Source organism: Bos indicus, chromosome 3, assembly GCF_029378745.1.
Source record: "Bos indicus isolate NIAB-ARS_2022 breed Sahiwal x Tharparkar chromosome 3, NIAB-ARS_B.indTharparkar_mat_pri_1.0, whole genome shotgun sequence".
Taxonomy (NCBI): domain Eukaryota; kingdom Metazoa; phylum Chordata; class Mammalia; order Artiodactyla; family Bovidae; genus Bos; species Bos indicus.
Window position 1 is genome coordinate 29,290,206 of NC_091762.1, and position 14,640 is coordinate 29,304,845.

A 14,640-nucleotide genomic window follows, 5' to 3' on the forward strand; every position below is an offset into this window, starting at 1 on the left:
AAGTTATCACTTAAAAATTCAAAGCTTGTGTCGATTTTATGTTCTGAGACTTAGATTTTTACCCACTTGAATGTTTGATCTGGAAGGGAAGGATTTTGTTGAAGAGAAATGGATAGCAAGATGATTTTATTCTAGGTACAGTGAATTAGTATATTTGAGAGTAAGGTAGAAAAGTTTACTTGTTTATTTTGTGGATCTATTGTTTGTAAATTTAATGTAGGTTAGCATTTCTTTCCTCTTTTAGGTATGTACTAGTTGTGAAGACAATGCGAGTGCAGTTGGCTTTTGTGTCGAGTGTGGAGAATGGCTATGTAAGACATGCATTGAAGCACATCAAAGAGTAAAATTCACTAAGGATCACTTGATCAGGAAGAAAGAAGATGTCTCAGGTAAGAGAGAAGCAGTTTTAATGATTACTATTCATCTCTCTCTTTTGCCCCTGTAGCATTTGTACTTAACTTTACAAGCTTTTGATACCATTATCGGTAAGAATTTATGAAGTCAGACAAAAATGGTGTTTAGTTTTAAAATATATGTTTTATTTTACTGCAGAGTCTGTTGGAGCATCTGGTCAGCGCCCTGTTTTCTGCCCTGTTCACAAACAAGAACAGTTGAAACTTTTCTGTGAAACGTGTGATAGACTGACATGTAGAGACTGTCAGCTATTGGAACACAAAGAACATAGGTACAGAAGTCATTATTGCTTATCAAGAAATATTATTAAAAGTTCTTATAGAATTATTTTTCCTAAAACAGATATTTTTTGTGTGTTTTATGTCTTAGAGCAAGATACATTTTTTGGTAAAATATTTAATGGTTTCTATATTCATATCTAATTGTCTTATGGATATTTATTGAAAATGTATTAATTAGTACGTGGATTTGGGTTGCAATAGTAAGAGTTATATTATTTCTTCATATACAATCCCTCTGGTTCAAACTCACTTTTTTTTTTCAAGTGTTCTGTGGTATTTATCACAGGGTTATGGGCTTTGGCCTGTCATGTTAAAAGGTAGTATTTTCATGTGTATGACTGATAGCCATTTTAGCATCAAAGCATGTAAATATACTGATTTCATGTCAGATTTAGTTTGTAGAAAAACTGGGGATTTATAAACATCCAAGTAGCATAGTTACTAATTCATTAAAATATAGCTTTGTATTTCAACCCTTTTACCCTCAATGCAATAATGTTCACTTATCACCAGCCTGTCACATCAGAACTGTTCTGGAAACTACTGAAATTTCTAGTTAGTTGTTAAGTTCAATTAACCACACTTAAATGTTTAACTCTAGGATGTTTTAGAGCTTTTAATTTGTTAGAGCCATTGGAATTTTTAAAGTTCTCTTAAAGAGAGGATACATGAATCCTATTCGCTAACAAGTATTGCATCCATAGTTTGTGCTGGGCACTTTTCTGAATGCCACATGTTTAATTCATACCAACCGCCCATGAAGTGTTGGTACTGACATCTCGGCTATTTCAAAGTGAGCAAGTCTACTCACAGAAAGCTTTAATAATGTATACAGCGTGTCCCTGTAAGTGGTAGAGCTAAGACTTGAACATAGTCAGTTGGAGTCCAGATCTGTTTTAGCTCATTTGCTCACTTTCTCCCATGTGATATTCAGAATATAGAATACAGTGTGTGGAATCTTTCAAACTTGATCTCATACAGGTAATGCTCTGTGTCCTTTTTCAAGACACCTTTCACTGTTCTACAGCCCATTTGGGTAGAAATGCTACTTTAAACTTTCATATCCTTTGTTACAAAGTGTTTCATCTTACCTACAAATTAGCTATTGTTTTATTGGAGGTGACTAATTTTGTAGATGCCTTCACTTTGGGTCCAGATCTAATCCTTGTTTTGTAATAAATCTAAGTAAGACATTAAATTACTTTCTCATAGCTGCTGTCAGGTTTTTGAGCTTTTAGACTTCTTTTGACTTTTTAAATTGATGGTGTAAAGCAAAAATAATAGGAACACAGCATTCTTTTTCCTGTGAAAGAATAGCTTCATCGACACCTCAAAGTTTCACGGTAATTCATCCTTCCTTTTCCGTCACCACTTTCCTTTACCATTATATCGAAGTCCCAGTTGCCTCTTGAATGTTCCTGCCTTTTCTTTAGTTCTTTCACACTTTGGATTTCCTGGGTGAACTGTGGCAGAGCCAATGGCATTGGGCTTGAAGCCTTGGCTCCTGTCGCAGCTCGTTCACAGCCAGCGTCCTTGCTTTGATTTTCCCGTCAGATTCGCTCTGTCTGTACTGCTGCCAGTACCATTTGGCTGACATGTGCCTCACCTACCCCAGCCACTTTAAAAACACCCTTCCGTGTACCTCACAGAGCCTAAAGTGTTCAGGATATAGCAGTTATCAATGGCACCCCACTCCAGTACTCTTGCTTGGAAAATCCCATGGACGGAGGAGCCTGGTGAGCTGCAGTCCATGGGGTCGCTAAGAGTCGGATACGACTGAGCGACTTCACTTTCACTTTTCACTTTCATGCATTGGAGAAGGCAATGGCAACCCACTCCAGTGTTCTTGCCTGGAGAATCCCAGGGATGGGGGAGCCTGGTGGGCTGCCGTCTATGGGGTCGCACAGAGTCGGACATGACTGAAGTGACTTAGCAGCAGCGAGTCTTACCAGACTGTTTCCTTATCATCTGCACAAAGTTCAGAAACAGTCCTCAAGACCACCTCTTTTGTCATACCAACTTCAGGGTTCAGTAAAAACGCATACACAGGGGATAACAGCATGCAGGCCAGCTCATTGATATGATTCATTATTACATTCTTCAGTTAAAGTGGTACCCTTCTAAACAGATTGCTTTCTGTACACTTTGGAACCACCATCCATAAACCACACAGCTCTTTGTTAGCTAATAGCTGTTTTTAGAGTACCACCTATGTGATCATAGCATTCAGCAGTTCCTTTGGTAGTTCCAAAGTCATGTTTAGAGGGAAAGAGAGTATAGTGACTCAGACAATAAATAATCTGCCTAAAATGCAGGAGACCTTGGTTCGATCCCTGGGTCAGGAAGCTCCCCTGGAGAAAGAAATGGCAATCCACTCCAGTATTATTGCCTGGAGAATCCCATGGACAGAGGAGCCTGGCAGGCTACAGTTCCATGGGGTATCAAGAGAGTCGAACACAACTGAGTGACTTAACACTTTCACTTTCACCTGCTCATAAATATGATAGAATATTTCTTTGCATCCTCTTGGTTGCATGTTCCTGCACAAACCATCTCTGTTTTTGTGGAACACTTCTGGACTCTGCCTTCCTTATTCGTTTTCTCCTGTCACTCAAGACATAAGGGGTATTTCAGGTTTCATGGTTATGTTATGCCCTTCAGTCACAGTGTCAACCTCAGTGCCCAGTGGCAAACTAGTTATTTTCTCTTAAATAGCATGTGTTTTACCATGGCATCCAGAAATTTTCTGGTCCAAAATCCTGGATCTCTGCTGAGTGGCACTCAGAGGTTTTTGCCGTGTGTTTCGATCTTCGTATGTGTTGCTAACACTTCCAAAATCACGTCTAGTTGTGGATCACAGGGTCCGTAAGCATCAAGAGAAAGACTGCTTTTTGCTGTTCACACATGGTTCAGGCCCTCATTCAAATATAATTTTCTTTTGGGTGGTTGTATTGGTAAAATTCCCAGATGTGGAGTATATATTCTTTAAAATTCAAATATACCAACCAAATATTGGCGCTACTTGTTTAGTTCTAGGAATGTAGGTGGCAGAAGCTATTTATTTATTTTTTTGCCTGTGGAATGATAAAGGTGGCTCTTACCTAGCTTATCCCTAAGAATAAACATAAATTAGGGTCTTTCCACATGAAAAACTGCATTTGGCTTTTCTTCAGAGTTAGAGGGAAAATTTTTTTTGCATGTTCAGTCCCTGAATGCCACTTATTATTAAGTCTGCTGTGTATATTTTTTCTGTTGTTCAAACCATATCAAGGACTGCTGATGCTGTGGTGGCATTATTGAGTTCAAGCTTTAAATAGTCTACTGTTAACTGGATGAACCATTTATTTTTTCACAGGGTGCACATGGTTATTGTACAAAGAATTCATTGGTACAAATGAGAGCATAGCAGCTTCTCATTTGTCATTAAAGTCATAAATTCTTTTTATCCATTAGGTATCCTCTACTGTCACAAGTCGACAACTTCTGTGGACTTGGACAGTTTTAATTGTTCCCATTTAGCATGTCTAATCAAGACTTGCCTTAAGGTGAAAATGTATGTCTTGTGTTTTACTATATTAGACAGTATCAGTAATACCCATTCTACTAATCATATAAAGGAGAGATAAAACTATTTCACATAGTTTGTTCATATCAGTATGTTCCAGCTTTCACACAGACTTTCACTTTAATGCTGTCAACCATCCCTCTCTTTCCAGTCTAACCTTAACATCCATTATGACTTCAGCAGGTTTTAGAATCATAGCACATTAGGCTCCTATGTCAGGGAGTCCCAGAAATGTCTTTTATCCAACGCCAGGCTATTTTACCCACACAAATGCATATTACCTTGTGTTTTCCAGCTGGACTTTGAGCCAGAAGACCCTGGCCTCTCCTTCAGTTCTCAATTTGATTAGTCCATGGAATAGTTGCTCCAGGGAGTACAAGGTCAGGTTCTCATTGTCATCTTTTCCAGCTTTTAACATTTCTTCCTCCAGCTTTTAACATTTCTTCATACTAGGGTGAATATAACAGAGTTGTTTAATGCCTTTTAACATTGAGGACCAGCAGTAGCTCCCATTGGTCCTCCTAACCCCCTAGAGTGCTGCATTTAAGTCCTTTGTTTCAACCCCGTCATTGTTTGCTTTATTCATATCTTCCCCCCTCCCCATTTTTAAACAGCCATCTAAAATTTTTCATCCTTTTGGGATAAATCCCTTGACTCTCTTGTTTGTCTTTTCCTGTGTTCTTGTGAATCACCCGTTTTCTCAGCATCTGTAAGGCCCATAAAGCTGAGACAATAAATCTGATAAGGCATCTCAGATTATTGCTAGGTTTTGCAGCAGAAAAATTACATGGGGGTACCCATGTATAAGGGTCCCCCTCAACTGTATTATTTACCTTGACTTTAGTAAGAGGCATACTCAGTAGACGAATATCCTGATCTTCATAATGCTAATCTCACATGGCTTGAATAAGAGGCATGTCAATCAGTTCTGAGAAGTTCTAGTTGGCATTTATAGGAGAAGGACAATGACCTGTCTGAGGGTAAAAATACTTGACAGTCCACTAAGCTAGCTGTCCCCTCGGGAATGACCTGCTGTGTAATAGAGATTTTGGATAACCATCTGTGGTGGTTCAGCAATGAGTGGTGGGTCCCACATCAGCTCAGACATTGCTCTTCTATTCTGCAGCATTCAAAATCAACAATACTGCCTCTAAGTGTTGTCACTCTCACAGTATTTTCATAAAGGTATTTTCAGGAAGCATACAATGTCTACCCACAAAATGAAATAATTCCTTAGCATTTTACACTCTGATTTCATTAGTTTCTTGATTTTGTCTTTCCTCAACCTGGACTACATTGTTATTGGAAGTCATAGAGGTGCTGCCTGTTTTCCCAGTGTAATTTTTCCATTTGGAATGGCCCTTAGGCTAGTGGCTGTAGCTCAGCCTGGCTGCAATCTAAGCTTTGCCCAGTGAGTGTCAGGATCTGTCCCAACACACTCTTCATTTTAGCTAGTACAGATGACAATATCCAAGGAATTGTTTAATTACCTTATTTCTTATTAGTTTGCATTTCCTTGTTTATCCAGTGAGTTAGCTCCTAGGGAGTTGGATCTAGTTTCTAAGTTCTGTTGGTAACTTTTACCTCTGATAACCACAGCTGCAGTTACATACTATCATTGAGTAGATAGTCATCCAAGAATCAAAGGTTCATAACCCTTGTCATCTTTTCCTCCTTCTTCCCTACCACAAGTTTCAGTGAGTCAGTGTCATTCTAGTGAATCCCACTTTTGATGTTAACTATGAAGTTAGATGACAATTAACAGATCCTCTCTTACTTCTGATACCAACTGTAGAATTTGGGGTGATCCCCCCAAAACATTTACAGTTCTAAATAAAATTTATCTTATTCATTCTCACTCTGGCACCAGTTCCAAGTTCAGAATTTCCCAAGACTACCCTCAGATTTAATAATTTGTTACTACTCACTGAAAGCTATATATTTACAGCTAACATTTATTACAGTGAAAGGATATAGATTAAAATCATCCAAGGAAAAGGCATGGGGCAGAGTCTAGGAGAGTTCTAAATGTAGGATTTCCATTGTCTTTTCTCAGTGAAATTCTTAATGTAATTAACTCCTAGCAATGATGTGTGACAGCATGAAGGGAATATTGCCAACCAAGGAGGCTTGCATGAGTCTTGGCGTCCAGGATTTTTATTGGAATTCTGTCATGTAGATACAGATGGAGTTTACTGTCCATGTAATTGACCTGTCTCCAGCCCTTCCTGGGGTTGAGCTGAAGACCCTACAATAAATCATATCATTAGCATGTGGCCTTAAGGCCCCAAATTGAAACAAAAGTACTTTTGTCAGGCAGTACATTTCAAGGGCTTAGAGATGCCCTTCCAGCTGCTGAGGGCAAAGGCCAGACCTCTCTTTGGGCAAAGTTAAATTCTTAGAATCTGTTATCTCCTATTTATACTCTTAATGGTTTGCTTTTCTTAACGTACAGAACACTGTCAGTAGAACTATTTCTTTTATTGATGTTTCTTTTTATTTCTTTAAATTATGAAAGTATATGATAACACATTTGCAAAAGACTTGGAAAATACAGAACAAAGTTACATGTGAAAGTGAAAGTGAAGTTGCTCAGTCGTGTCTGACTCTTTGCGGCCCTATGGACTGTAGCCTACTAGTCTCTACCATCCATGGGATTTTTCCAGGCAGGAATACTGGAGTGGGTTGCCATTTCCTCCTCCAGGGGATCTTCCTGACCCAGGGATCGACCTTGGGTCTCCCGCATTGCAGGCAGACTCTTTACCATCTGAGCCACCAGGGAAAAACTGTATGTAAAAAGTTACATATAGTTCCACTATATATAATTATTTTTTCAGGTAGATAAATTAAGATTTTTAGTTGGAGTTTTAATATCAAACTTTCAAAAATTAGAATGAATAGACAGAAAAGTAGAAGGGTGTAGTAGACCTGAAAAGCACCATGAACCAATTCAACATAATTAAAATTTATACAGTTTTCACACAACAGCAGGATACAAATTCTATTCAAGTTCCCATAGACTGTAAACCAGAAGACACTGAAACATATCTAGGGATGTAAAGCATGGTGCAGAAATTCCATAGTCTAAAGGTATTGAAATCATACAGAGTCTGTTTCAAGAACTATTTCTTAAAGCCAGTTCACTTTGGTATCTTGCCTTTTTTAACACTTTCATTCCAACTTATCTACTCCGTTTCCATGTCTGGACTTAAGGCCTTTAGGGCTAGTTCAAGGGGCTCAGTTTCTCAGATGCTTATTAATCAAATTGGGTTTCCCATCTCTTCTTGATTCACTGATGTAATTGTGATGGTACATATTTTCTTAGAAAATCCCACCATCTAGTAGAGATTTAAAAATGTATTTCCTTAGAAATAGACCATAAAAGATTTTATTAGCATAGCCATAGATTTGAGTCATTGGTCATTTTAGCGATCTAATTTTTTAAATAATTTATTATATTTTAAAAGAAATACTCTAATTCTTACAGTTCTCTTTTGTTTTTGTTCTTTACTAAGCTTGAGTCGGACATGACTGAAGTGACTTAGCATGATGAATCTTGATTTTATAAGAAAGATGTGAATTTTTTCTTGATCAAACTTTAGCCTCATTCCAAGAATCATGACTGACTTACATATGTACTCAGTCACGTCCAATTGTTTCTGGCCTTATGGACTGTAGCCTGCAAGGCTCCTCTGTCCCTGGAATTCTCCAAGCAAGAACACTGGTGTGGGTTGCCATTTTCTCCTCCAGGGAATCTTCCTGACTCAGGGATTGAACCCGTGTCACTTACATCTCCTGCATTGACAGGCAGATTCTTTACCACACTGACTTACATATTCTATATTTATATTTTTTAGTCCCCTCTTACCCGCCCATTCTTTTAAAGGTGACTGCTACATAGTATAGTGATACAGATGGTGAACTCTGGTATGTATGTGCACGAGTGTGAATCTTTCACATGGAGAAAATTTAGTAGTACCACCCTAAAGTGGGTGTGAGGTTTGAATTGAGAATTGTACCCATGAAGTGCTTAACACAGTAAGGGCTCAGTAGCAGTCTGACCATTGTTATATTTTGTTTTTGGTCATGCTGCCAGGCTTTTTGGAGTTCCCTAACCAGAGGTTGAACCTGGGCCCTCGGCAGTGAAAGCACAGAGTTCTAACCACCAGACCAGCATGGAATTCCTTATTTTTTCTAAAAGCACTTTCTTGAGATTTTTGGTTTTCTTAACAGTCTCATTGTTTCAAAAAAGGAAAGCATCTATAGAATTTTTTTAAATTATTGTTTATATTTATTTGTTTTTGACTGTGCTGGGTTTTTGTTGCTGCAGTGGCTTTTCTCTAGTTGTGGCAAATGGGGACTACTCTGTAGGTACAGGGCACGGGTTTCTCATTGTGTTGGCTTCTCGTTTCAGAGTAAGATGCAAAGGTGTCACTAGTTGTGATTCCCAGACAGCACAGGCTCAATAGTTGTGGCTCATGGGCTTAGTTGTTCTGTGGCATGTAGGATCTTCCTGGATCAGGGATCAAACCCATGTCTCCTGCATTGGCAGGTGGATTTTTTTTTTTTTAATCACTGAGCCACAAGGGAAACCCTGCATCTATAGAATTTTATGAAATTTTTTTTATTTCAAAGTACTGCATAGTTTCTAGCTAAACCGTGGGGTTATTTCTCCTCTCTCTAGTAATTCTGTTCACAGTATACGAGTATGAAAAATGTCTAGGGCTTCCCTGGCGGTTCACTGTTTAAGAATTCACCTTGCAATGCAGGAAACACTGGTTTGATCCCTGATGTGGGAAGATTCCACATGCCGGAGCAACTGGGCCCATGTGCCATAAATACTGAGCCAATGCACTCTACATCCTGTGGTCTGCAACAAGAGAAGCCTGAGCACTGCAACCAGAGAAAACCCAAGTGCAGCAACAAAAATCCTGCACAGCTAAAAGTTTAAAACAAGAAAAAAAGATTCTAATTCATTAAAAAAAAGTATAGACTTATATAAAAGACAAGAATGAAATAAGAGACACCATTGAACATTTCAGTTAATTTTTCAAAACAAGGGAAATGGATTGAATATTTTTGGATCTGATAATTGACCTAGTAGAGTTGAGTGAAATACAATCCAGGATCATGCAAATAAGGTATAAAGGAAGCCGCTTGATTTATTTCCCAGAAGTCTATGGTGGCTCAGAATCTGGAGGTGATAGGCATCACAAAAGTTAGGCTTATTCTCTGGATAAGTAAAATCAGAGGCTCTGGACTTGGGGATGATAGGTGTAGATGGAGGGTCTGGATGAGGTACTTGGCTATAATTGAGGAAATTAAAGTGTAAATCTGCATACTAAACTATGGGATGTTCACGTACCCAACTTGATTCCAGATTGCCAGTAGTGAACTTTTACATTTCACTATTCTTCACTACGCTTCCCAGGTGGCTCAGTGGTAAAGAATTTGCGTGCAAAGCAGGAGACACGGGTTCGATCCCTGGGATGGGAAAATTCCCTGGAGAAAGAAATGGCAATCCACTCCAGTATTCTTGCCTGGGAAATCGCATGGACAGAGGAGCCTGACAGGCTGCAGTCCATGGGATCACAAAAGAGTCAGATGCAACTTAGCAACTGAGCAATGACATGACAATAGACTAAGAAACTGAACATGGAACAGCGATGGGTTCAAAATTGGGAAAGGAGTACAGCAAGGCTGTACGTTGTTACCTTGCTTATTTAACTTACATGCAGAGTTCATCATTTCAAATGCTGGACTATATCACAAGCTGAAATCAAGTTTGATGGGAGAAATATCAACAATCTCAGATATGCAGGTGATACCACTCTAATGGCAGAAAGTGAAGAGGAACTATTGAGCCTCTTGATGAGGGTGAAAGAGGAGAGTGAAAAAGCTGGCTTAAACCTCAACATTCAAAAAAAACTAAGATCATAGCATCCAGTCCCATTCGGATCAGATCAGATCAGATTAGTCACTCAGTCGTGTCCTACTCTTTGCGACCCCACGAATCGCAGCATGCCAGGACTCCCTGCCCATCACCAACTCCCAGAGTTCACTCAGACTCACGTCCATCGAGTCAGTGATGCCATCCAGCCATCTCATCCTCTGTCGTCCCCTTCTCCTCTTGCCCCCAATCCCTCCCAGCATCAGAGTCTTTTCCAATGAGTCAACCCTTCGCATGAGGTGGCCAAAGTACTGGAGTTTCAGCTTTAGCATCATTCCTTCCAAAGAAATCCCAGGGCTGATCTCCTTCAGAATGGACTGGTTGGATCTCCTTGCAGTCCAAGGGACTCTCAAGACTCTTCTCCAACACCACAGTTCAAAAGCATCAATTCTTCGGCGCTCAGCCTTCTTCACAGTCTAACTCCCACATCCATACGTGACCACAGGAAAAACCATAGCCTTGACTAGACGAACCTTTGTTGGCAAAGTAATGTCTCTGCTTTTGAATATGCTATCTAGGTTGGTCATAACTTTCCTTCCAAGGAGTAAGCGTCTTTTAATTTCATGGCTGCAGTCACCATCTGCAGTGATTTTGGAGCCCAGAAAAATAAAGTCTGACACTGTTTCCACTGTTTCCGCATCTATTTCCCATGAAGTGATGGGACCAGATGCCATGATCTTCGTTTTCTTAATGTTGAGCTTTAAGCCAACTTTTTCACTCTCCTCTTTCACTTTCATCAAGAGGCTTTTGAGTTCCTCTTCACTTTCTGCCATAAGTGTGGTGTCATCTGCATATCTGAAGTTATTGATATTTCTCCCGGCAATCTTGATTCCAGCTTGTGTTTCTTCCAGTCCAGCATTTCTCATGATGTACTCTGCATATAAGTTAAATAAACAGGGTGACAATATACAGCCTTGATGTACTCCTTTTCCTATTTGGAACCAGTTTGTTGTTCCCTGTCCAGTTCTAACTGTTGCTTCCTGACCTGCATACAAATTTCTCAAGAGGCAGATCAGACAGTCTGGTATTCCCATCTCTTTCAGAATTTTCCACAGTTTATTGTGATCCACACAGTCAAAGGCTTTGGCATAGTCAATAAAGCAGAAATGGATGTTTTTCTGGAACTCTCTTGCTTTTTCCATGATCCTGCGGATCCCATTACTTCCTGGCAAATAGAAGGGGAAAAAGTGAAGCAGTGACAGATTTTATTTTCTTGGGCTCCAAAATCACTGTGGACGGTGACTCCAGCCATGAAATTCAAAGACACTTGCCCCTTGGAAGAAAAGCGGTGGCAAACCTAGACAGCGTATTTAAAAGCAGAGATGTCTTTGCTGACAAAGGTCCATCTAGTCAAAGCTTTGGTTTTTCCAGTAGTCATGTATGGATGTGAGAGTTGGACCATAAGGAAGGCTGAGTGCTGAAGAATTAATGCTTTTAAACTGTGGTGCTGGAGAAGACTCTTGAGAGTCCTTGGACTACAAGGAGATCAAACCAGTCGATACTAAATGAATTCAACAATGAATATTCACTGGAAGGACTGTTGCTGAAGCTCCAATTCTTTGACTACCTGTTGCAAAGAGCTGACTCATTGGAAAAGACCCCAATGGTGGGAAAGATTGAAGGCAAAAGGAGAAGAGGGTGACAGAGGACAAGATAGTTAAATAGCATCATCAACTCAGTGACGTGAATTTGAGCAAACTCCAAGAGATAGTGGAGGACAGAGGAGCCTGATGTACTATATATAGTTTGTGGGGTGGCAAAGAGTAGGACTGGATTCAGCTCAGCGACTGAACAACAATAAAAGCAACAAAAAACTTCACTCTGCTTGCTGTAATTAGAGGTTTTTTCACTCTCTGGAGAAAGTAGATATTTAGAAGAGGCCTTCTAATGTTGCTATTTGGTGTTCATTTCTTATTAAAAAGATTGCCTTACAGTGAAGCCCATCAGTTCATAGATTCTACTGTCTCTCACAGATGATTATAAACATTTTTATTTTTATTTATTTATTTTTTATATTGTTCTTTCAACTTTATTGTAGGTTTAAAAACTTCAAAACAAAAAAGAAAAACTTCAAAAAAGAATCTTTCAAAACTTCAAAAAACTTCCCTGGCAGTCCAGTGGTTAAAATTCCCTGCTCCCAATGAAGGGCGCACAGCTTTGATCCCTGATCAGTGAACTAGGATCCTGCATGCCATGCTGCTGCTGCTAAGTCACTTTAGTCGTATCCTACTCTGTGCAGCCCCATAGATGGTAGCCCACTAGGCTCCCCTGTCCATGGGATTTTCCAGGCAAGAGTACTGGAGTGGGGTGCCATTGCCTTCTCCATTATAAGCAGTTTTAAAGTATATTTAAATATAAATGGGTCATCTGACTTCTGATGAGAGCCAGTGTCATATGCCATGCATTTTGACATAGTTAAGAATTCTCAACTTGTATCTCTCGTCTGGCTTCAAATATAGGGACTAGAAAAGCTAAGTATTCCCTTTCTCAACATTTCTGGCATTAAGGTAGTTCTCATTTACAGTTTATGCCCCTAAAATACAAGCAGAAATCTGTTTAGAGCATGATTTTCAGAAAGTATTTACCTTCTTGATAAAAGGGACAGAAGTTGCTGGTGTCACCCATCTTCCTCCTTTTTCCTTCCTTAAATTTGGATGATTCTTAGAACTCTGACATCATTATATGTTCATGAGGGTAAAGGCAAGAGCATCTCAGAGGTTCTATCTTTGATGTTGTTAAACTAACACCGTCAGCTGCCCGAGTTTGTTCTTGTTTTATGACCCACTGTTAGTCACCACAGCTGTACATGTCTCTGATTGATACAGGTATCCACATGAAAGAGCATGAAAGGACATAACATAGGAACAAAAGGAAATGTAAAATAAAACTTATGACGTTCTGAATTAATGACAAGCTATTGGTTACAAATTAATGACAGAGTCTCTACAAAAGAAGCAGTTTAAAGGCAGTCTGGCAGTTAAGACTCCGCACTTTGATTTCTACTGCTTTGTACTGTAGGGGGTGCAAGGTCCTCCATCCCTGGTAGAGGAAATAAGATCTTAGCACATGCTAGTGACACAGGCCCCACCCCACCCCCCACCCCCCAAGTGATTAAAATACAAAAGAACTCTTGGAAGTATGATAGGTAAAAAGAAAACTCAATTGGTCTTTTCTTTTTTAAAAATCATATATTTATTTATGGCTGCGCTGAGTCTTCACTGCTGCATCCGGGCTTTCTCTAGTTGTGGTGAGCAGAGGGTGCTTTGCTTGTGGTGCACAAACTTCTTGTTGCCATGGCTTGTCTTGTGGAGCTTGGGCTGTAGGCATGCTCCCTTCAGTAGTTGTGGCAGGTGGGCTCAGTAGTTGTGACCTACTGGCTTAGTTGCTCCATGGCATGTGGGATCTTCCCACACGGGATCTAACCTGGGTCTCCTGCAATGGCAGATGGATTCTTAACCACTGGATCACCAGGGAAATCCTATCGATAGGTTCGATAAATTCTATTTAGCCTCCTAGAAAACAAAACAAAAAGATTTTTAAAAAGATTTAAAAGGTATAAGAGGTCCTTTGCTTACCAGTATGAATTATAGAAAAATAAATGAAATTATCAAGTAATATAAGAAATTCTTCTATAAACCCAGAATTGCCAATCTGAAATGACCCATTTAATGCCCATTACACTAACAGTAAAGGATTCCTATCAGAGTTGTATATCATCATAAAGGGATGATACTTGATGGGTTAGAGTGGAGATAAGCAGAGTTGCCAAAGAATCGAGTAGGTAACCTACAGAGAAATGGGAATCTAAATATGATCTTTAAAAGTAGCAGTACTAGGAGGTAGAAGACACTGAAACTAACTGCAACAGTTGGGAGATTGACAGGGAAAGATTTTCAACCTAGAAGTCTATATCCAAACTGTTAATCGATGTGAGAGTAAGATGTAGACATTTTGCAGCACGCAAGGATTCAGAAACTGCCTCCCATACACCACTTTCTGGAGAGCTGTTAAAGAATGTGACCCATAGAAATGTTAGTAAACCAAGAAAGTGAATGGGAATGCCTAGAATGACAGGTGTATCCTAGCTAGTTTAGACTGAAACATCAGGACTGAGGACCACATGAAGGATGCCTCAAGAAAAAAAATTGAACTACTTCTACTGAATTTGTTATCTTAGGTCTTTTCAGTTCAGTTCAGTTCAGTCGCTGAGTCGTGTCCGACTCTTTGCGACCCCATGAATTGCAGCATGCCAGGCCTCCCTGTCCATCGCCAACTCCCAGAGTTCACCCAAACTCATGTCCATCGAGTCGGTGATGCCATCCAGCCGTCTCATCCTCTGTCATCCCCTTCTCCTCCTGCCCCCAATCCCTCCCAGCATCAGAGTCTTTTCTAATGAGTCAGCTCTTCACATGAGGTGGCCAAAGTGTTGG

At 39.7% G+C, this 14,640-nt stretch overlaps 1 protein-coding gene and 1 long non-coding RNA gene across 3 annotated transcripts in view; one reads left to right on the forward strand and one right to left on the reverse strand.

The window, feature by feature from the left end:
- TRIM33 (tripartite motif containing 33) overlaps positions 1–14,640 on the forward strand; it is a 144,482-nt gene that overhangs the window by 62,641 nt on the left and 67,201 nt on the right. For both annotated transcript variants that reach the window (XM_019956764.2, XM_019956765.2), the window contains exons 3-4: positions 245–389; positions 553–685. In XM_019956764.2, coding sequence (XP_019812323.2) covers positions 245–389; positions 553–685 — 278 coding nt within the window. The remainder of the gene's footprint in view (positions 1–244; positions 390–552; positions 686–14,640) is intronic.
- LOC139182162 (uncharacterized) lies at positions 383–12,960 on the reverse strand. The gene is made up of 3 exons (XR_011565735.1): positions 12,796–12,960; positions 4,542–4,709; positions 383–591 (listed from the first exon to the last, which is right to left on the reverse strand). It is a non-coding gene; the product is annotated as an uncharacterized lncRNA (long non-coding RNA).